General features: G+C 38.0%; 1 protein-coding gene across 2 annotated transcripts in view; it reads right to left on the bottom strand.

Annotated features, from left to right (window-relative positions):
- Positions 1 to 535: 535 nt before the first annotated feature.
- The window catches only part of LOC119777484 (alsin-like), a 49,846-nt gene continuing 26,665 nt past the window's right edge, over positions 536 to 23,716 (bottom strand). Inside the window, exons 27-40 of one of the 2 annotated variants that reach the window (XM_038276372.1) lie at positions 22,513 to 22,624; positions 22,209 to 22,286; positions 21,914 to 22,050; positions 21,579 to 21,731; positions 9,650 to 9,764; positions 8,007 to 8,164; positions 6,750 to 6,851; positions 6,647 to 6,656; positions 6,477 to 6,568; positions 5,567 to 5,612; positions 4,786 to 4,847; positions 4,513 to 4,662; positions 4,322 to 4,418; positions 536 to 2,373 (exon numbers count right to left, since the gene is read on the bottom strand). In XM_038276372.1, the coding sequence (XP_038132300.1) occupies positions 2,335 to 2,373; positions 4,322 to 4,418; positions 4,513 to 4,662; positions 4,786 to 4,847; positions 5,567 to 5,612; positions 6,477 to 6,568; positions 6,647 to 6,656; positions 6,750 to 6,851; positions 8,007 to 8,164; positions 9,650 to 9,764; positions 21,579 to 21,731; positions 21,914 to 22,050; positions 22,209 to 22,286; positions 22,513 to 22,624 (1,351 nt within the window). In that variant the 3' untranslated portion in view covers positions 536 to 2,334. Of the gene's footprint in view, positions 2,374 to 4,321; positions 4,419 to 4,512; positions 4,663 to 4,785; positions 4,848 to 5,566; positions 5,613 to 6,476; positions 6,657 to 6,749; positions 6,852 to 8,006; positions 8,165 to 9,649; positions 9,765 to 21,578; positions 21,732 to 21,913; positions 22,051 to 22,208; positions 22,287 to 22,512; positions 22,625 to 23,716 lie in introns of both variants that reach the window. The other variant, XM_038276370.1, reaches the window with a different exon arrangement.

Below are 23,716 nucleotides of genomic sequence, written 5' to 3'. Positions count from 1 at the left end.
GTCAAATCCAGTCAGAATATTCCACTTAATATGTTTACATTTCTAGTCAGTTCGGCTGTTTTTTCCGACTGCTTACGTCCATGGAAGCATAGCTACTGCTCTCAATTTAAACACTTAGGAACAAATCAAAGGAAACAGTAACATGGGTTACAAATGGAGGAAGCAGCAATGTGATCACATGCATGCAATGGTCAACTCCGATTGAAGATAAATAAAAAGCTAATATCAGCCAAAGACATCCATCAGCTAAAGTATCGGTCCATCTTCACAACAAACTTACTTCAAGTTTGATGATATAAATGCCTATTTTCTGAACATTTCCTGGATTCAAACCATAATTCAACAAATCAATATAAAAAAAAAAAATCTTTAAAACATCGTTGATAAATTACATTTTATAAATAAACGTAACGAGGCTTGCTCTGAGATTTCATTTGTTTTTTTCTCCCTTTTATTTTCTATAATATATTTATTTGTTTTTCTTTTACATCGTTTTTATCTATTTTTAGTACATTTGTAGTTTTTAATTCTGTTGTTTCCAGCACCTATTTGCATTTTTTTTTTACAGTGCCATAGGACTAAAATTGTGCTGGTTTTGGATTTTGGCTCTAACCATCAGAAAATGGCGGCTTTATTCTGAATAAAACATTTATGTGTAAAACTGGAGGTAATATTGTCACCGGTTACACTCAGACCCCTTAAAAGGAGGCGGAAAATAAACGATCTGATCAAACTAATTAGGTCAGAAGCTTACGTGACCTCATCGTGGTCAAAAAGTTTGGTTTTTAAATACTTGTTTGAGTTTGCTTTCTACCTGGTTCACATATTTACTCAGTATTAACCTAAAAAAACAGTTCAACCTCTTTCCAGCATGTTTTCCTTCTGCCTCACTGCTGTTTTAACTGAATGGGTCCAGAGAAGGTCTGCAGACATTTAATCAGCGCGGCGGCTAAAACATGACGGACTGCAGCTGCGTTTCTACTCACGTTAAGCTGCAATTAAGGAAATAAAAGTGCTTACTCACCAATTTTAAATAAAAAAAAATAATTTTTTTTTTTTTTTGCACAAAGATGAGGTGGAATTCAAAATTAGTGCATTTTGTAAAAAACATAAAATCAATACCCGGGCGTTACTACAGGTGAAGATGACCAGAAGTAGTGGGAGGCTGATTTGTTTACGTGTTATTTTAATTAAATATTATATATTAATAGAAATTAATTGCATAATTTAATTAATGGAATCAGTTTTTATCATTTCTATTTACAAAGTGCTGAATATTGAGGAGGTTTGGTGTCTCAATGGAAACGCTTTAATGGAAAGGCTTTAGATCCAGTAAAGAAGTTTGTTCAGAAGGCTTTAAGCTGGTTCATGTGAACCTGTTTCACTCAGGATTTAAATAGGTTGATCTTCCTTTCTGTTCAGGATACATAAATATACTCAATCCTGAATCTTTTAATCTCAAATCAGATTAGAATTACTGTTCAATAACTTCAAATTTGCACGACAAATTCTCTTTTAATGCCTAAAATAATGTGATAATCTCATCCACGATGACTCAATACCAACATCTGAGCATAAAATCTCAACGATTCCAAACAACTAAAACGTCATTTAAGCGCTGCAGAGTAGGAGGTAAATTTAAACCCTGTTAAAACCTGCCGCTCTCTGCTGTAGGCAGCAGATAAAACATTCCCTTTTATGTACAGGAGTTAGTTCCCAACGGATCCATGATCTGTAACAGACAGAGTTATTTACACGTATAAAATGTTTATATTTCAGTGCTGGCACACAGTCTGAGGCTAAAACTTTGAGATTTACAGACAGCTTTGTTGCTGGTTGTTTTAGATGCTCATTAAAGCACAAACAGAACTTTAGTAAAATAAAGAGCTGCATCCAAAATGCATTGATATTATTTAAAAACATTTGCTCCCTTAAAAGAAAAATACAGTAAAATATAAATCCTTTCCAGTTTGTGTAACTGCTGTTATAACAATAATCCATTAGGGTTTGGTGTACATCAGTAAAGTGGTCTATTATATGCTGGAGGTTCCTTTAAGGAGAATTTCAGTGCTAAAAAGATATTTATATTAATATATTTAATTTAATTAGTGCATTGTCTCCCTTTGAATCAACTCTTCCAGAGTTTGATAGGGAAGCAGATTTAAGACCACAAGCAGACGTCTCCACATGTTGGATTCATGTGAAACTTCAACAATCATCCAGTTTTTTGACCCAAACTTTACCAGAACGATGGAGTCAAACAGCAGAGGGGGCCATGCTGCTCCGGGCTTCAGGGTAGGCCAGGATGAATGAAACCCTTCCTGTAACGGCTGCTTATAAAGTGGACTCCTGTTGGATCTGAATGAAGCAGGCCTGCAGAAGACGATCAGATTTAAACAGAAATTATCAGATTCTTTGACTTTTTCCTTATTGTTACTTAAAACAAACAAACAGCAGCATTTTCAAGCAGCGTGAGAACATATAGTAGGGTGACCAGATTGGGGTTTCTGAAAAGGAGGAACATTTTTTTTATTTTACATGGGGGGGCAGCTGAGCTGCTGACTGGATCGGACCGGGCATTCAAACCCAGCCATCAGCTCCAGCTATGTAGCTATAGCTATGTTATGCTATAGCTATGTTTATTTTGGTGAAAGTGACAAAAATAATCAGTAACTTACTACTGTTGTGCCATATGCCATGATCATACTTTTTGGACATTGGGAAGCAGTGTCCATATTTCATCCTGATAGGATGACCAGAGAAGAAAACGCAGCTTTGGTGAATAACAGCTGGGGGACTTCTGCAGCCCCCCTTTTTCAGCCAGCAAGTCACATGGAAGTCACAGAGGTGTGAAAACCTACCCCCCTCTGTGAGGGCAGAACAAAACCACAGAGCACACAGGATTTTTTTTTTTTGCTCTTCACCTTTTTCTCCCTCGTCTGATCCAGCCTGCTTCTGCTCCAGCTCTCAAAGCTGGGGCCCACTGTGGCCCACAGTGGAGATGCAGGCCCCAGGGAAACCAGATCCCCAGAACCATCAAGGATGAGTCAGAACTCTTCAGAACCTAACTGCTGCAAACAGAACCTTTGCAACACATTTCTCTTGAGTTTCAGAACTTACAGAGCCAAACTGGATGAAGACCATGCCCTGGTGTGAGACTGAGGGGACCCCTGCTGTGAGACTGAGACAAAGAATCCCTGACTGCAGAGCTGCAAAACTGGATGAAACTCAAGCTTTCCAAATGGACATGGAAAAAGGTTTGCAGGTCTGGCATGATTAGGGACAGAACAAGCAATGTGTCTTTTGATGATGCTAATCATATCGTGTGTTTACTGCTCAGTAAAGACAACGCTAATTGATGCTAAAGAATGGACTGCATGCTACGCTATGCTACAGGAATATTTGTTGAGCTGTTGCTAAAGCTTAGACAAGCTTTATTCACTAAGGATTTAACACTGATAGAACATTAGTGTTCACGTGTTCCTCAAATGCTCATTACATTTCCATTGCCAAGTATGACCAAGAGTCATTTAGTGGAATCCCGATGTCTATTCGCTGCTAGCTATTTCAAAGAGGGTAAAGAATCATTTAGCTAAAGGTTATTGGTTCTTGATTAAGCAAATCATTCAATAGAACATTATTTGGCCAAATAATGTTTTATTCACCTCGTGGATTTGCATTGTGAATTGGTCTGAAAACATTCCAATTTCTTTAAAATTAGTGAAAAGCTAATTTGATCATATCCCAAATTCTTCCAGATAAACTTTGGTTTCAAACACAGAATCCATCTTAAACTGTAATATGTTTTTCAACCGTTTTTCCCTTCCTCTTTGTACATAGTAGTTAGTTTAGTTTAGTTGAGTTTTACTAGTCTTAGTTGAGAGTGTTAAACTGAAATATGTTTGACTTGGAGCTGAATGATTTTTGTTAATAAAATCTTATATTTTGAACAGAAGTTGTGGTGAATTTATTCCATGTATGTGCAGAAATAACTGTTTGACCATGATTAGTGCTCGAATCACTCTTTCATCTATTGTTCTAACACACAGTTATTAGGACTGTGTGTCATAAACAGTATATAACAGCTGAAATAATATCTGATTAAATAAGATCTTTTACCACCCCTACAGGGGAGGGCAATAAACATCTTAAAGTATCAGAAATATAAATTCCCAGCGGGCTGGGAATAGAATTTAACTATAGAATCACAACACTACTTTACACAGATGGTAATATTGTAACGTATTACTTACTACTACGGAATACATAGAAATTGCATTTTGGAAGTAACTAGCCGAACATTGGGCTTCAGTGATCTCACCTTCAGGGTTGTGAACATGAGGCCGGTCTCTCCGTGCTGAAGGTTGGGATCCATCAGGTCCTCAATCAGGCTGACTTCAGCTCCAAGGTTCCTGATCCTGGAGAGAAGCGAGCAGCAAAGTGAGAAACAAGCTGACAGAAATAATCCATCAGAGTGCTTATAGATCAGGGACTGTGTGGGTGATGATGCACCTGGCTCTGAGAACCACGTAAAGGAAGAGAGGGAACAGGTCGTCCATGCACCACAGGAAGTCTCCGGCCAGCAGAGGTTTCACCTCCAGGGTGAGCTCCTCAAACGTCCTCTGAATCACCATCAGTTTATCTGATGGGGTAAACGTGGTGCTGCGTGCAAAGGAAGGGACCAGCAGTGTGACTTTAACCATTTAGAGACAGCTCACTATAGACTCAACATCTTTAGATCAGCTTTTCTCCGACCAATTGCTTCCTGATTTGTTGGATCGGTACCTGATTTGTTGCAGAGTCTCAACAGCAGAAACAAAACAGGCATCTTTACTGCTGGAAACTATCTGTGAAGAAAGAAAAAAACAACTAAATACAGTTTATGGTGACTGTCGATGACTCTGCATGCAGCACCTTGTATGCTGCTGCCCCTACCGTGCATCACTGTGGGGATTCTGACCTCATTTTCTGCTAAACTTACATTTTCCATTTAGTCTAATGCTGATCTCAAACCACAGCACGTTACACGTCTCCTAAAAAGCTTCTGGAAACTATAAATAGTTCTTCTTCTGGCTTTAATCCAACCATTGGATTGTTTTGCTGCTCTTCTATGCTGACTGAATCTCCCCCTGAGCAGTGAATCTCTGCAGCTCCTCCAGGGTAACAAATTGCTGAGGTTCTCCTTCCCTGACCTGTCAGTTGAGAGCCATCTGTTGGTAAATTAGCAGCTTTTAACCCAAACCGTCCTTAAATAGCTCTGCACTTAATCTCTGAATTGTCTGCTGTGCTTCTTGGTCTTTATTAAGCTGTTTGTTTTCTAAAGTTCCTTCACAGAACAGCTACATTTATCCCCAGATTAAAAATCACACAATTGACTTTATTTTCTGCTTTTAAATCTTATATATTTTCTCAAAAATAAAGGGGCTACTAATATGCTAAATGTACTTTCCTCCCCTCTAAAAACTATAGTAATCTATTGTTTTTTTTCAGTTAAACAGTACTTTAATATCACACACTGACTTATTATTATTATTTTTTTTAAGGCTAAAAAATGAAATACTCTAACCTGCTTTTTCTCTCCCAGGATGGACATCCAGTGAGGCCAAAACTTCCTGCAACAAAAGGACGACACAAAAAAAATACTAAAAAAAGCAGCTCAGAATAAACTAATTATTTTCTAAAGTATAGAAAAGCTAGCCTAGTAAACTAGCCCCACCCGACAGCGGCCAAAATAATTTTTGCCCGCGAGTGGCCTAGCCTCGATCAATGCCCCAGGCCCTAAAACTGGCGAGCCAATCACAACGCAGAGATATGTTTTGAATTTCTGGATGCAAAGTGGGTTTTGAGGGCGGGACGACAAAGCTGCGCAATGCTGGAGAAAGAGCAACAAGGAAGATGGCAGCAACTATTGAACAGTTCTCGTTTGACTCAGCTTTAGAATCAGTTTTGGAAGGATTAGACTTGGTTTTTTGTTGAAACGTGAGTAAGAAGAGGCTCTACACTCATTCAGTTACCATTTTTGATCACTTGCATACCCCTTACAAATGGATTTCTTTTACTCTGTTTTTCATGAATTTTTTTAATATAAGCACTTTTGTTATTTTAAGTTGTCGTTTCTTGTTATTACATTGACATTCATTTATGCCATCAAAATATACATAATTTTTGAAAGTTACAAAGGTAATAAGGTCTTGTCCTGCAATCCAACAACACACTAAAAAAAATATCTTTTTGTGAAAATGTCTTAAAAGAAGTGTATTTACCCTTAATTTGAGTAGGTAAATAAGAAAATCTCCCAGTGGAAGGAGCATTTTTATGCCTTAAAATCAGATTATTTGATATTCATTCATCGGGGCCAGACTAAATTACACATTTAATCTCACATTTAGTCTGGTTTATCATGCTATAGAAAAGCTAAATTAAGATGAGAGGAAATTTAATGTCTGGATGGTGTGTTTGTGTGTTTTCACACTGACTCCTGCACTCCCAGGAAGCCGAGGAGCGACTGGTCTGGCTGCTTGTTGAGTCGGAGGATGCGCTCCCAGTACTGGGCCTCCTCCTGCTCCTGCTGCAGACAGTAAAGGGTGAAGAGAGGAGGATAGAGTCGGGGGAGCAGCAGGGGGAGGAGCAGAGACGAGCAGCTGACCACTAAAACACTGAGAGGAGAGAAAACAACAGAGAGGAAAATATTTAAAATAATCTCCTAACATCCACGGCGATCTTGTTTCTCGATGCTTTTTAATGCTGACCCCTGCTCCACTTTATCAGAGTTGCGCCGGCCTTTGAAAGGGTCGGGGTGAGGAGGGTCTGGGATGATGCCACCATCACCTGGTAACCCTGGAAACAAAAACCTGCAAACATACAGAGATAAACAGCAACCATTTTACTTCCAGTTTCACCCTAATGGGTTGATTATTATATTTCATTCTGAATTTTAAGGTTTTACTAATTCACAATCGGCTCACTTCTAAAGCTATTCTAAAAACAAGGAAGATGAGCTTTAATCCTCTCTTCAGTGTAGCACTTCATTTCCAACTACAGGGAAATAATAATATGACACCTTGTGGTTCTTCTGCTTTGTAATTCTGCACAGCGTACAGGAGAGCATACTGCGGTGCGCAATTCTTATTAATCACTAACAGTTATCGTATGTAATGAAGAGTATAATACAACTTATTAGGGAAATACTGGGAGATACATTTGATTATACTATGAAAGTAAAGGCATAAAAATTATGAGAATAAAATCATATTACTAATTTAAAAGTTATAAATAACAATACAGTCATGATAACAAGGAAGTGGTCCATTTTTATAAAGAATAACTAAACAATATGGAAGACTGTAACTGACAAAATATATAAAAGCAAAAAAGACAAAATTATACATTTACTTTATTTATTTTTCTATATGCCATGTATTTACTTACTTTTTACTTCATTTTTTTCTCTTTTTATTTTAAATAAATAATTTTAAGAATTTTTAAATAACTACAAATAATATTGTTGTGATTTTTTTGCTTTAAATTTCTTTTCTGTTAGTTTCTACCCCCCACTTGTCCTCATTTATTTAGCCCTTATTAATCAAATTAAAATGTATTAAGTTCAAAATAAACATTTACTTAAAAGTTTATCACATTATAAACATTTTGTTTTGCACTCAAACAGAAATAAATTTGCCTTAAAACTTTTTGCAAGGGTATCGAAAATATTATTTAGTATTTTCCCTAGTATATGGTATCAAGTTTAAAAAATTTTGCATCATGCATTATGACAATCATAGCTTCAACAACTAGAAATGTGTTAACTGAGTTTTAAGAATAGTAGCTTAGCAACCTTTGCCTATTACAATGATGATTTTTTTCTTTCTCAAAAAAAAAAAATAAGGTAAGGAACTTACCTTAAGAACAAAAGAGGTTCGTAAAGTTGATTCTCAAAGGTATATTCTACCGTATTCCATTTTCTTAGACTAGAAAACCGACGGTAAGGTGAATCAAATCAAATCTACCTGATGATGGTGTAGAAGTGAGTCAGGTAGGCCTGCAGCTCCTGGACAGCTTGTTGAAGCAGCCTGCGGTTTGATCCCACCCCGACATACGTCATCCTGTACGCCGTCACCAGCGTCTCCACCAGCCAGCCCAGAGGATGGTGCGGTGTCTCGCAGGCCTGTCAGGTCGTACCATAATACTTCTAAATATGCCCAGTTGACCCAATCACCACACAAGACAGACAGAGACAGAGAGACTTATTCCAAAAAAAGAAATTCAAAACAATCCACTGGACTTTTTCGCTTCCCATCCAGGAAGCTTTTTCAATTCAAAATTTCAGGAATAGCGTTGAATTCGAAGTTTATACAGTAGCCCAACAAAGCCTTGTTTTTGTTTTGAAAACATGCAAATTGAACAGATGGAGGGCTCCACCCCTTTGGAATGGGGGTTGTTTCGCTTCTTTCGATAGCCTGCCCCATACCCATCAAAGGCTACGTTCACACTGCAGGCCTTGATGCTCAATTCAGATTTTTTTGCTAAATCCGATTTTTTTACATTGCCGTTCATATTTCCAAATATATCCGACTTGTATGTGATCTCCTGTGTGAACTGCAGTCATACAACACAAGTGTCCTGCATGCGCAGTAGAGGACACAATGACGTCACAGGCCAACGTGCTCTTTTTTTCCGGAAGTAAAGATGGATGGTAGTGCCGGCGCGCATCTAACAGTCTTTTCCAACCATAAAAACAAAATCTTTTCAATATGGTTAAACATAAATGCTGCTCTCCGCATTATCATCTGCCATTGTTGTTGTTTTTCTTGCCGCTTCTGCGTAGCAAGACGCAGAATAGTGACCTTTGTCGGATATTAATGACGTTCAGGTCGGATGAATCTGACCTGGCCGTTCAGACACAGGTTGCATTTGAAAAGATCTGATTCGTATCGGATTCAGGACCACATAGCCGAGTGGTCTGGGTCGCATTGGAAAAAAATTGGATCTGTGTTGTTCAGACTGCCATGAAAAGATAAGATCCAGGTTGCATATGGGCCAAAAAAATCGGATTTTTGTCACTTCAGGCTGCAGTGTGAAAGTAGCTCAAGTGTCTGAATAGGGGGTCGTTAAAGGGGATTGTTGGCCTGGCTAAAGAGGCGAGGTCCTCCGGGGCTGGGGCTGCGATGATAGTGGGAAGGGCAAGAGAAGGGAACTCTTTCCTAGTCCTAAAAGTGAACATTCTGGTCATCAAAAGAATGTCCCTTGTCCATAAGGTGTAGATGTACCGCAGAGCCTTGTCCTGAGGAAGTCATTCTTCTGTGTTGGGCCATGCGTCTGTGGAGAGGTTGTTTGGTTTCCCCAATATAAAGATCAGAGCATATGGGGCATTGCAGGCTAACAAAAGAAGCCAAATGACCCCCATTCCAAAGGGGTGGACCCCTTTGTCCGTTCCAGTTTGCATGTCTTCCAAACAAAAAAAAGGCTTTGTTGGGCTACTGTATAAAACCTCGAACTCAACGCCATTTCTGACATTTTTAATTAAAAAAGCTTCCTATATGGGACGTGAAACGTCCCCAAACTTGGAAACAAAGTCCAGTAGATTGTTTTGAATTTAGTTGAATTTAGTAATTTGAATTTTGAAGTAGAGTGTTTTCTAAAAGTCTTGTACCTTAGTGAGGTATCGTCTGATGTTGTCATAGTTTGTGGTGTTGACGGGTTCTCCGTAATGAGGGATGAACTCCAAACTCTCCAGAACTTTGGTGTGAGATTTACTGAGGTCTGGGCTAAACACACAGACACACACATCCTTATGCTTAGACTAATAAATAAAACTTTTTTTGTGACCAATTAATTATTTTCACAAATAAAACATGGCAATAAATAATGTTATGGGGATTGTGCTAATCAAGCAAAACATTTAAGTCTTAATAAATAATGAATCTTTCCACTCTGCTTGTTGTACACAGGAATACAGTTAAGCAACACAGTAGACCTGTTTAACCCATCTGTAGACAGAACGGCAGATGCTAAACCTGTGCTGTAGCCTATGTTTTCTGACAGCTAAACTTAAAATTAAACAAGCTTTATGTATCGCTTGGAAAGCTAAAAGTGATGGGCCTGCAGAGCTCTTGCATAAGTAAATGTACAATTTTCAGTGTACAAAAAGGACTGAGTCTTTCAAAGGTGCTGAAAAGAGCATCTCATCCAGAAATGTCTGCTGCAATGAATATGCAAAGTGGGGTGTTTGTGTGTGATGGTAGGAGAAAACTGGATGAGATCAGGTCTTTTTATTTGCACTTTTGGATTTATTAACCTGTTTCCGTCTTTCAACTCTGAAGAACAAAATGCCAGGAGGAATAGGAAAAATCCCCGAAAACGGGCCGTTTTTTTTAGTATGTTTTTCTCGTTTATCCTTTTATATATACTGGGGAAAGAAAATGAAAATCGGCTTCATTTTCCCTTTTTGATTGGAAATGAAAAATCGTCAGTTAATTAATTTCCTTATTTGAATTTAGTTTTAAAGGAAAAAAAAGTTGCCAGAACATGCAAATCCCAATAAGTACCTGTGATGCTCCATACTAAGCTACAGTGGGCGCTGGTTGGAAATGGACACTTCACTCACGCTCCGCGTGTTTCACGTATTGTGTGAAAAACATGTGACTACTATAGCCACTAGGTGGCAGTCTGACTCCATTTCGGCGTCCCATGAGTCAGAATTACATAGGTCGAGTAGCAGACTGGAAGGGGTGTCACGGGTTGCGAGTTTATAGCGCAGAGGTTAAGCTGAGTGGTCTTTGGTTCAATAGACTGTGGGTTCAATCCCAGCTGTGGCCGAGTTGCCTTAAATGTTTTTTTTTTTTTTTATTATTATAATTATTATCGCTTTTTTATAAAGTAATGAAAGTTAGAATGTAAAGTAATGAAACCAGGTTTTCTATTTTTGAAACAACAATTGGAGTTATTCGTTGGACATTCACGCATGAGCCTGTATAAAAAGAGGAGCTGACCAGCTCCTTTAGTCAGAGACACCGTGTCTGTACGTTTGTGGGCCTGCAGTCAACTGAAAAGCAGGTTTATTGGGGATCTTGGTGTGATATTGTTCTATTTTATTTTGTTTTTGATTAAAATAAAGTTAATGAATTAATTTAACATTGGGACTGCATAATCTTATTTCATGAAAATATTTATAGATAGATTGATAGTAGTTATAGATACACCTCCGATCTTATCTGAGAACTGTTATTTCTATTTATCTGCATCGCTATTATTTAATGAAAAATAAAATTAATTAAAGCCACAAGTGGCATTGAGCGGCCCTCGCAGCTCGCACCGCCTGGTATGTTGCGACCGCGGGAACCAAGCGACCTCCACCTCCACGCTCCTTCCCAGCCTATGCTCCTGCTCTTCAGCCTATGCCTGCTGCTGCTTCTCTTCATCCTCCCCCTCCTTCTCGTTCTGCTGCTGCCACTGTTTCTTATCCTCCTCCTCCTGCAGCTTCTCATCTTCCTCATCCTCCTGCTAATGCAGCTTCTCCTCATCATCCTCCTGCTTCTGCTTATCTTGCTGTGTCTCCTTCTCCTCCTCCTGCTGTCGCTCTTGCTGCATCTCCTTCTCCTCATCCTGCTGTCGCTCTTGCTGCATCTCCTTCTCCTCATCCTGCTGCTGCTCTTTCTCTTCATCTCCTGCCTGCTGCTGCTTCTCCTGATCCTCTTCATCCTCCTTATCCTGCTTCATTTAATCCTCCTCCATTCTCCTTCTGCTGTTTCTCATCCTAATCATCCTCCTCCCCCTGTGCTCCTTCTCTTCATATTCTTCTTCCTGCTGCTGCTCTCACTGCATCTCCTACTGCTGTTTGTTTGTCATCCTCATCATCCTTCTCCTCCTAGAAATGTGGCTTTGTATGACTGGAGTTAACAGTTTGATGCTTAGCCACGCCCACATGCTCCCATGTAGAATAATAATTTTGATAACTTTTAATTTGCTATGACTATAGTCCATGTAAAGTTAATTTGAAGTCTCAAACTCAAAAAAACCAAGAGCCCTTCCCTCAGATATGTCATGACCTAAAAAAAGAAAATGGTATCTTTGATCCAAAATGGCCCATTTCTTGTTGGGTGTGGACCATGGCTCCAATATACTTTTTTGAGCATCGTGTTCGGCTATACAAATTTAATAATCCTTAATAAAAGCAGGGCCTGAGGCAGTTTAGTCATACTCTAATGGCGCAAAGTCTGATTTTGATGCTTGGCCACGCCCACATGGTTTGTCACAGCAAAAACTCTTTTGATTGCTTTTGACCCCTTATGTCTTAAATCGAGGCTCAGCAAGTTAGAAGTTTGCCGCCCCCCTGCTCCTTCTCAGCCAGCGGAAAAGGCGCCACGCTTCACCTCTGGACCAGCCGGAGAAAACCACAGCTTTGGTCAGGAAGGGTTAAACTAGAGATAAAATATAATATCTGGGATGAATCTCATCTGTGAGATAGATGCTGCGGCCATCTCAGGTGGTGGGTCAAAAGTATATGTTCAAAAGATGGAGAAACAGCACTGCCAAACTCCACGGTTAGCGCTAATACACCCTACTCAAAACAAAAAAAATAATTAAAAATCCATAGTTTGCAATAAAATCCCGAAAAAAATCACAAATGTCAAGGAACACATCTTGCATGTCCTAGATTTTTTTTAGATGATTTATTAAATAATTTAAAGAAAGAAAAATCTTTAAACTTGAATGCCATATACTGCGGCAGTTGAAAACCCCATAAGATGCTCAAACATGCATAGATTCACGCCAATCTTGGCAGTCTTTTGTATAATCAAAGGATAAATAACTGTTCCACATTTGGCTAGGATTGCTATAAAACTTTTTGAGATACAACAATTTTCTGTTAACACAAACTTTTGAAAAATCAGACTGACAGACTTTAAAAAAGCGCTTTGCTATTGTAACCAGCTTACAGCAGGCTTTGTAAAGAACGTATTTTGAAAGTTTTAGCTCATTTGGATAAAAGGCTGATTTTATACAATTTTTTGAAAAGAGGTCCGTGATTTCAAAACACGGTAAAATGTAATTCAAAATGGCCGACTCTACTCAAAACAAAAAAAATCATTAAAAATCTATAGTTTGCAATAAAATCCAGAAAAAAATCAAGAATGTTAACGAACACATTTTGCATGTCCTAGATTTTTTTTAGATGATTTACTAAATAATTAAAAGAAAGAAAAATCTTTAAACGTGAATGCCTTTTACTGCGGCAGTTGAAAACCCCATAAGATGCTCAAACATGCATAGATTCACGCCAAACTTGGCAGTCTTTTCTATAATCAAAGGATAAATAACTGTTCCAAAGTTGGCTAGGATTGCTATAAAACTTTTTGAGATACAACAATTTCCTGTTAACACAAACTGTTGAAAAATCAGAGTGACGGACTTTTAAGAAGAGCTATGCTGTGTACACCATCAAAAAAGTACCGATTAGAGGAATATATTCCAAAAGTCCTAGCGCTTTTGGGAAAACGACTGATTTTTTAGAAATATTTTAACATAGTGATTCTATTTTCATAAGGGTGCCGTTTGATTCAAAATGGCCGACTTCATGAGAGGTTTAGACCATGGCTCCAATGAAACTTTTTGTAGGTGGGGGGCTCATACAGATGTGTGCCAAGTTTCATTATCCTAGGAACGAGCATGGCTAGGGGCTGAATTATTTCCTGGCATTATCTGTCCACTTGACCAACTATTAGGCGAGAACGCAAACTTTTGAAAAATCAGAGTGACGGACTTTAAAGAAGCGCTTTGCTATTGTAACCAGCTTACAGCAGGCTTTGTAAAGAACGTATTTTGAAAGTTTTAGCTCATTTGGATAAAAGGCTGATTTTATACAATTTTTTGAAAAAAGGTCAGTGCTTTCACAAGAGAGTAAATTGTAATTCAAAATGGCCGACTTCCGGTGGGGTTTAGACCATGGCTTCAAGAGGCTTTTAGTTAGGGCCTGATGAGATGCAAATGTGTTCAGAGTTTCAATATTCTAGGACTAAAAACGGCTTGGGGCTGGTGGTTTGAAGTTTGTTATTTCTAGGGGGCGCTGTAGTGAAATTAAGCCCCGCCCACAAAATATTGCTCTGGATTCCTGTTTGGAGTTGGACTAGGATCATCTCTTGTGATTTTGGTGCAGATCTGATTAATAATGAGGAAATGAGAGCCAATCTTATTTTCATGGCGAAATGCCTCACTTCGCCATGGCGCCACGGCAACACCATTTAACTCAAAATCTCTGTGCTTTAAACGAAGTTAGACCAACATGTTTTCTATCATCTGACAAATTTTCAAGGTGCTGGTGTTTAAAATGACTCAAAGGGACCCTCCCAAGTGAAAAAAGTGACTTTCTTCCCTTAGGGGGCGGGGCTTAGATGATGTCATCATTTGACCATCCAGTATGGTCAAGCACCCAAAGGGGCTCCTTACTGCCAAACGTGGTTTGATTTGAACCTTTTTTCTAAAAGTTATTCCACTTTGAAATTCTTCAAAAGTACCCTAACTTCGGGGCCCCTGGGGACCCCTTAAACATGCTCAAAAACGAAAACCTTTGATAACTTTTAATCTCCAATGCCTTAACTGCATAATGACCGAGTTTGAAGCCGATAGCTCATAATCCCTAGGAGGAGTTCGTTAAAGTTCGACATGAGCGAAAATGAAAAATGGCCAAAAATCGCACTTTGAGCCAAAATGGCCGACTTCCTGTGGGTTTTAGAGCATACCTCCAAGAGACTTTTTTTCATGATTTGAGGAGATCTACCGATGTGCCAAGTTTCAGATCTCTGTGACTTACAGTTTCCCCCAACTCACGTTAGGGGGCGCTGTGGCGTAATTTGGGGGCGGCCGTTTTGGATTCCATTACAGACCGGCTATTTCACGCGGGGGACAATTTACTGCCACGTTTTCCTGAGTTTTTGAATATGCGAAGTCCCCGTAAAATGCGTTCAAAATGCCAAAAGAACCGCAATAATAATAAGAAACTTTCGAAAAACAATAGGCCTTCGCAGCGCTTTGCTGCTCGGGCCTAATTAAGTTGGAGCCGGGGATACGGACTGTAGCGCAACCAGAGAAAGGCGACAGAGACAGTGCTGCGGCTGGTGATGTTGAAATTAAAATCATATCCAAAGTTGATTCCTCATTAAGATAAGCCAAAGTTATTCAAAAGGGTATGTAAGAAAATATATTTTCTTTAGTTTTGTAAAATATAAGTGCCGTTGAAAGCTTTGTTTTTGTGTGTTACTTTCTTGCCGTGCAATACGTGACACCCCTTCCAGTCTGGTCAAGTAGCAGACTGGGAGGGCTGTCACGTGTTGCGAACTTATAGCGCAGTGGTTAAGCTGAGTGGTCTCCAGATCAACAGCTTGTGGGTTCAATCCCAACTGTGGCCGAGTTGCCTTAAATATTTTTTTTTTTTTAATAAAGCATCTTAATGCACCTTTTTCCTCCCTGTTTGCACCTCCAGTAACTTCTATGCCAATATGTGACGAGTGAATTTCTCCGCTGTGAGATCAATAAAGCTCATCTAATCACATCTACTCCAATCTAAATAAATAAATAAATATACACATGTTCAATAAATAAATAAGCATTCAATTAATTACCCCCAATAAATGGTGAAATGATATGTTCTCATAATAAATCATTTATTTAAAAAATGCTGTTATGTTCCTTTTTTTTTAAATTCCTTTTAAAATGCTTAACTATTTTTATTCTTTTATTTTCTTTCAAAAAATCACTAGATAACCACAAAAAAAAAAAAAAAAAATCTGTAAATGAATTGTCTTGACAAATAAAAACATTTTGAAGATATAAAAACTGTAAAATAATAGGAAATAAAATATGACTAGAAAGGATTCACAAAAAACTGAATTTTAAGTATTAAAAAATTAAATATATAAATGTTAAAGTATTGCAATTGTTTCCAAATTAATTTTTCTTTGCACCAACCAAAGGGGAAAAAATAGAAAAAAAGCATCTGAATTTTCTTTTTTTTTTTTTTTTTTTTTTTTTTTTTGTGGTTATCTGCTGCGGACATACTGTAAGTGGACTGGTCATGTTATTGTCCGACTGATGTGTGGGTTATACAGGCCAAACATCTTCCCTTGCCAACCCAAATAATGAAATCCGTTTTTTTTTGTTTTTTTTATCTTGACGAAAACCAGAAATATGGTCTGCCTGCATTCATCAACAACTTATGTTTGTGAGACCCCCTACCCCTCAGGACCCCCGCCTAATCAATGCAAAAAATAACGACAAATGGCTTTAGCAGGTTATTCAGAGTTGACGCAGTACTTTGCAGACAACTTACTCTCTTGTTCTCTGACAATAGAATTCAACCACCACCATTTACAGAGACCCCCTCCCCCTCACAGCTCAACTTTGTGGTTTCAACACTGCAGCGAAAGTTTCCTGATATGGGGAAGAGTGACTTGAAGGACTGCATTGATAAGATCAACGAATTTCTCCGTACAACACGCAAATCATCCCAACGACTCTCAATGTGAACCTGTTCAGTATTCATCACAATAAACACATTTTCCCACATGCTCTTTTCCCACTTTGTGTTGTTTTAAAATCTAATCTGAAATATAGAAATACAAATTATAGAAACAAAATGTTTCACAGCAGTTTTTTCAGGAACAGAATCAGGTTTATTGACATTGTCAGAGAAGGAGTTCACAAACTAGGGATTTTTTTATGGTACAATCGTGCAAGATGACACATATAAGGGTAAATAGAATTATAAAAATATCTAAACACTGTGGCAATATATAAGCAATATCTATACCGTATATCCAGGTCTGGGACGGATTTTAGCAGGGGCTTACCGGGGCTGCAGCCCGGGGCCCCGGCATTCCCGTAGGATTTATATTTTTGTGAATGGATAGTGTTAGAATTTACCGTATTTTCACGACTATAAGCGCACATAAACGTCTTTTTATCCCTTGAAATGTGCGGTGCTCCCTTTGGTAAGGAGACCAGGTGGGGGTTTTTCCACTCATCAACATCGCTGTTGATGCAGAAGCAGCGAGTTTAAAAATAAAATTAATAAAATTGAACAATATCACACCAAGATCCCCAATAAACCTGCTTTTCAGTTGACTGCTGATCCACAGGACAAAAAACTGGTCATAATCAGGGAAGCAGACAGACTAAAGAAAGCTAGGAAACGTCTCACCAAAACACACAAATCTTGGTGTGATATTGTTAAATTTTATTAATTTTATTTTTAAACTCGCTGCTTCTGCATCAACAGCGAAGTTGATGAGTGGAAAAACCCCCACCTGGTCTCCTTACCAAAGGGAGCACCGCACATTTCAAGGGATAAAAAGACGTTTATGTGCGCTTATAGTCGTGAAAATACGGTAAATTCTAACACTATCCATTCACAAAAATATAAATCCTACGGGAATGCCGGGGCCCCGGGCCGCAGCCCCGGTAAGCCCCTGCTAAAATCCGTCCCAGACCTGGATATACGGTATAGATATTGCTTATATATTGCCACAGTGTTTAGATATTTTTATAATTCTATTTACCCTTATATGTGTCATCTTGCACGATTGTACCATAAAAAAATCCCTAGTTTGTGAACTCCTTCTCTGACAATGTCAATAAACCTGATTCTGTTCCTGAAAAAACTGCTGTGAAACATTTTGTTTCTATAATTTCTATTTCTATATTTCAGATTAGATTTTAAAACAACACAAAGTGGGAAAAGAGCATGTGGGAAAATGTGTTTATTGTGATGAATACTGAACAGGTTTACATTGAGAGTCGTTGGGATGATTTGCGTGTTGTACGGAGAAATTCGTTGATCTTATCAATGCAGTCCTTCAAGTCACTCTTCCCCATATCAGGAAACTTTCGCTGCAGTGTTGAAACCACAAAGTTGAGCTGTGGGGGGGAGGGGGTCTCTGTAAATGGTGGTGGTTGAATTCTATTGTCAGAGAACAAGAGAGTAAGTTGTCTGCAAAGTACCGCGTCAACTCTGAATAACCTGCTAAAGCCATTTGTCGTTATTTTTTGCATTGATTAGGCGGGGGTCCTGAGGGGTAGGGGGTCTCACAAACATAAGTTGTTGATGAATGCAGGCAGACCATATTTCTAGTTTTCGTCAAGATAAAAAAAAACAAAAAAAAACGGATTTCATTATTTGGGTTGGCAAGGGAAGATGTTTGGCCTGTATAACCCACACATCAGTCGGACAATAACATGACCAGTCCACTTACAGTATGTCCGCAGCAGATAACCACAAAAAAAAAAAAAAAAAAAAAAAAAAAAAAAAGAAAATTCAGATGCTTTTTTTCTATTTTTTCCCCTTTGGTTGGTGCAAAGAAAAATTAATTTGGAAACAATTGCAATACTTTAACATTTATATATTTAATTTTTTAATACTTAAAATTCAGTTTTTTGTGAATCCTTTCTAGTCATATTTTATTTCCTATTATTTTACAGTTTTTATATCTTCAAAATGTTTTTATTTGTCAAGACAATTCATTTTCTAGATTTTTTTTTTTTTTTTTGTGGTTATCTAGTGATTTTTTGAAATAAAATAAAATAAAAATAGTTAAGCATTTTAAAAGGAATTAAAAAAAAAAGGAACATAACAGCATTTTTTAAATAAATGATTTATTATGAGAACATATCATTTCACCATTTATTGGGGGTAATTAATTGAATGCTTATTTATTTATTGAACATGTGTATATTTATTTATTTATTTAGATTGGAGTAGATGTGATTAGATGAGCTTTATTGATCTCACAAAAAACAAAGCTTTCAACGGCACTTATATTTTACAATACTAAAGAAAATATATTTTCTTACATACCCTTTTGAATAACTTTGGCTTATCTTAATGAGGAATCAACTTTGGATATGATTTTAATTTCAACATCACCAGCCACAGCACTGTCTCTGTCGCCTTTCTCTGGTTGCGCTACAGTCCGTATCCCCGGCTCCAACTTAATTAATTTTATTTTTCATTAAATAATAGCGATGCAGATAAATAGAAATAACAGTTCTCAGATAAGATCGGAGGTGTATCTATAACTACGCAACCATTTTCATAAAATAAGATTATGCAGTCACTTGACTGCATAATCTTATGTTAAATTAATTCATTAACTTTATTTTAATCAAAAACAAAATAAAATAGCACAGTATCACACCAAGATCCCCAATAAACCTGCTTTTCAGTTGACTGCAGGCCCACAAACGTCACCCTCAGCACGGCAGAGGTCCCAAGCGCCACCTGGTGGTTGTCCGGGTACATTGCAGTTCTTTTTGAAATAAAAAAACTGGCCTCAGGAAATACAACGTGATTCACGTGGGAATCACACAGGAATCACGCAGGAAACCGTCCATTTCCAACCAGTCCCCACTGTAATGCTACATGCTAATGTCATGAGACAGACATATAATGGTTATACTAAGTGTTGTCTTGGCCAAAATGGATTCTGCAACTAAACATGATTAAATTAAATTTAATGTTAATTTTTACAAAAAGCATCTCTTTTTAGATTCACCGTCATATCAAAGCTAAATTACTTGTTAACCTCTTACACCCTAAGGGGGTATAAATAAATTTCTGCCTGACAAAAACACACAAAAGTAAATAACTTATAGCCTCACAGCTATTAGATTTAAGAAGAAACTTTTGGTACGTCTGTAAAGGTAAGATGTCATAGAATGGTTTTCTGGTGTCAGCACCATTGTAGCTTTGACCCTGCCTGAAATATTAGGGACAAAATACAAAATATTTTGCATTTTTTGAATCTCGCCAAAATTTTCTTTGAAATAAACATTGCAAAACACTACCAAAATATTATTTATAGCACAAAAAAGTAGTACAGACTTTTAAATCTAAATGTGTAAAAATATACCAAATTTGGATTCAATCAGATGAAACATATTTATTTTAGAATGGTATTAGTGAGAAATTTCTTAGGCGGAGAGGCCATTTTGGCACATTTATCCATAAATGTCACCAAACTGTGCCAAATGTGTTTTTTACATCAATACTGGGGGTTTGTTAAAATTACAAGGTCACGTAGCAGCTGGACCCACCGGTGGGTCCGTAGGGTTCTAGGGGTTAACTGACATTACTGACAGCTTTAGCCCAGGATGGATTGTAGAGGTGGAAGGAAGATTTTGACAACAGAAACAGGGTGTGCAGCTTTGCTAAACAAAAAAATAATACTAATAATCTAAATTGTGATTATATTCAGAGTTTTCTCTGCACTGACCACATGCATGCACATTTGACCACAGGGTTTCATTGTTTTTATGGCCAGAAAAAGGGCTAATTTCAGCTTGCATGCATAGATCTACAAGCTAGCTGAAGTAATGTCTGGCTCCAGTTGGTCTGCTCATTCTCGACCTATTTGAAGCAGAAGTGTCGCTGAGAAGTGTTTCGAGTGCACACCAGTCACATGACCGCTGCGAGCGAGGCCTCGTTACACTGGAAAAACAATCTAGAAATAAGTAAAAGTGTCTTAAATTAAGTGTATTTACCCTTAATTTGAGTAGGTAAATGAGATAGTTTGCCAATGGAATTAGTATTTTTGCTTTTAACATAAGACATTTAGATAGAATGCACTTGAAATAAGACAATGCAATTGTATTTTCTTATTTTAAATGTAAATTGTCTTGTTTCATTGGCAAAGTGTTTCTTTTACCTTCTAATTTCAAGAACAAATGCACTTATCTTAAGAAAATTACTTATCTAGATTTTTTCACAGTAAATTCAAATAATTGTTTCAATACTGCTGATGTATCTAAATGCGTCTCAAAAGCCGCAATAACTATAATGTTATTGCTAGGTCTGGTTTACAATTCAGAATAGTTTCATACATGCACAAATATTTAAAATAGACAGACACACACGGACACGCATCTATAGACACTACAGTCATCCACTGATTATTTAATAACAGATATTTATTCACACATCACATCTATACATTTAGACTCTAGATTATGTCTTAGATTAGGTTAGATTTAAAGAAAAATAAATAAAAGGTTAGTTTTGATCCTAGAACCTTTGTACAGTCTCTCAGGGGTAAGGTAAGACATTTGTTTTTAAAAAATTAGCTATTTATATTTTAATCATCTTGGAGCAAACATGTTCAGCCGTGAAATAATGCGGACATTAGGATACCCGGTCAATTGTAGTTCTGATAGCTATCCAGCAGATGCCGCCGTTTTAAATTGTATCAAAAGTATTGAGCTTGGTGTCCAGTTTTAGCCAATTGTGTCAAATTGGTTCACATGTCTTCAAGATTTCTATAACTAGCTAGCTACAACTCCCTTTTTTATGTAGTCAAATACCTACCTGAATCATGTTACTGCCCCCTAATGGACTGGAGGGAGAAAGTTCTGGTCTTACTTTGGTTAAATGTGATTTGGAAATCCCATTTTTTAAACTGCGATTGCATCATAAATGCCGTTAACTTTCTGATTCCTTATCCAGACCTGAGAAATACCACTTTCAGATCCTGAAGGAACTGTTTAGTATAAATTTAACCGGTGGGACTCAAACTGGGGCGCTTTGTGTCTCTTACCTCTGTCGCCGGGCCGTTGTTATGGTAACAGCGATGTTCTCCCATGCCTTACTCCTCTGTCCTTCGCCGGCGCCGTTGCAGCCGAGTCGACTCCAGCATTCATCAAACACACAGATCCACCTTTGAGCTGCAGGCACCACATACTGGCCCAAGCTGTCAAACAAGCAAACAGTTCCAGACTTCAGTACCCTCTGACTCAGCAACCTGTCATGGCTGACGCACAGCAGTGAGGAGAAGAAACCTGAACCTGCAGAACCATCAGCTTAAGGAGCTTATTATGTTTATAGCCCCAGAATTCAAATATGTCAGGTTTAAATGAGTGTTTTAATACTCACGGCGGGACGTTTTTCTCCTTGCTTTCATATTCTTCTAAGGTTGGTTTGACGTACGTCCCTGCCACCTTCAGACCCGTCCTCCACTCGCCACTGAACAGGCCGTCCAGATTGTCCCCATTTGCAAGAGTCATAACTCCCTGCAGAGCCAGACGAGCTACAGCTAAGTACCGGATACTCCTGACCAATTTCAGTAACAAACATTATAACGAAGGAAAACAGCACACAGATAAAAGAGGACCTCTCAGGCAGAGACATAATTTATGCATATGAAGAGAACAGAGCGGATGTGTCTTACCTTCCCATTGATGGTCCAGTCGTCACTAAACTCCCCATGAAAAACGGTGTCATCGTCTGACACCAAAAGGCCAGAACCCTGACAGATAGAATGGATTAGATGTACGACAATTAAAAACATTTACCAGGTATGTTTGTAAATGTTTCAATAAGTCCTGCAGAGATATACCCTTTAGTGAGATTTTAAATCTCAGGCTACTTGTGAGTTTAACACACAAAAGAAAAAAAATCAAAAGCAACAAAAATAAAGTTTTCCAAAGCGAAGTGCATACTTAAGCCATACACTTAATAACTGCTACACTTACACTCATCCTGTTTTCCTTGAACGACCCTTCAAAATAAAGTCCGTACTGGGTGACGACCACGGCGCTGCCGTGCCTCTGGTCATCCAGCCAGAAGCCCATGTACTTCTCACCTCTGAGAAACAAACAGGAGATCCTATGAAGCCTTAAAATGTCTGCTGATGCAGATCTGTTCAAATTAACCAGAACTTATAAACAAACTATAACGAACAATAATGTGACATCCTTGAAAAGAAGAATCTAACATTTGAAGACTGAATGAAAGTGTAATAACCCCTAGTTTGTTTATGAGATGATAACCCATTGTTTAGGGTTCTAATATAAGATTATGATAATGATGGAGGAAGGTCAATAACTCATTGAATAAACAGAGATATCCAGATCTTTGCAACTTTTCAAAGAGATGCAATGTCACCATGTAAACAAGCAAAAAGAAGAAAACATGGAACCAGTCATTAAATACCCCTAATGCATTGTTATTAGAGTTTTACTGTTATATATGCAGCTCTTTTAAGATGGATGCTGATTTTCTTGGATTTTCATCTCTCTAATTGAGCCTTGAAATCCACATTTTTTTTCATCTCATTCTTGAAGCCGATATAGATTTTTCGTCCTTCATATACATGTTCAAAAAATGAAACGATAAAGGATTAGCAAATCTCAACCAAAAGAAAAAAAAATTGTAAACAAAATAACATAAAACATTTAGAATGGATAGAAAATGAGCTGGAAGGTTCTCCTCATCTCCTTCTTGTCCCTGAACCGATTCTATGGGAGCCCTTCCAGGTTGATGTGTAGAGCTAAACCTGAACGCTACACATCATCAATCTAACCTGCCGGGTTGTTATGGGTCCATCTGTAGCTGCGATGCTATCAAACATATTTCACCACACCTTCAGAGCGTTAAAGGAGAAGTTCGGTTTTTAACACTTTTAGCCCATTTTCTGTAGTGTCCAGGATGAAATCGAATGATCGACACCAAAATTTTGACAATTGCTCCTGTCTCTGCTTTTTGGCTCATTTAGAATCAACCCCTGGCAGCTTTAGAATGGCTAGCATAGAGCATGTCCGATAATGTCCTTAAAACAACCTTAAACGTTCTTTTTTTAAATATGCTACTCACCGGGTCGTCAGCGCTGTTCAATGACGTTCCAAAAAAAGTTTCGTGAAGAAAAAACGTTCCTGTAGTGTTTTATTTAGCATTTTG

Source organism: Cyprinodon tularosa, unplaced genomic scaffold (assembly GCF_016077235.1).
Source record: "Cyprinodon tularosa strain WSP-4 unplaced genomic scaffold, ASM1607723v1 ctg124, whole genome shotgun sequence".
Lineage (NCBI taxonomy): Eukaryota > Metazoa > Chordata > Actinopteri > Cyprinodontiformes > Cyprinodontidae > Cyprinodon > Cyprinodon tularosa.
The sequence above is the reverse complement of the archived record's forward strand: the minus strand, read 5'-3'. Positions and strand labels throughout refer to the sequence as shown.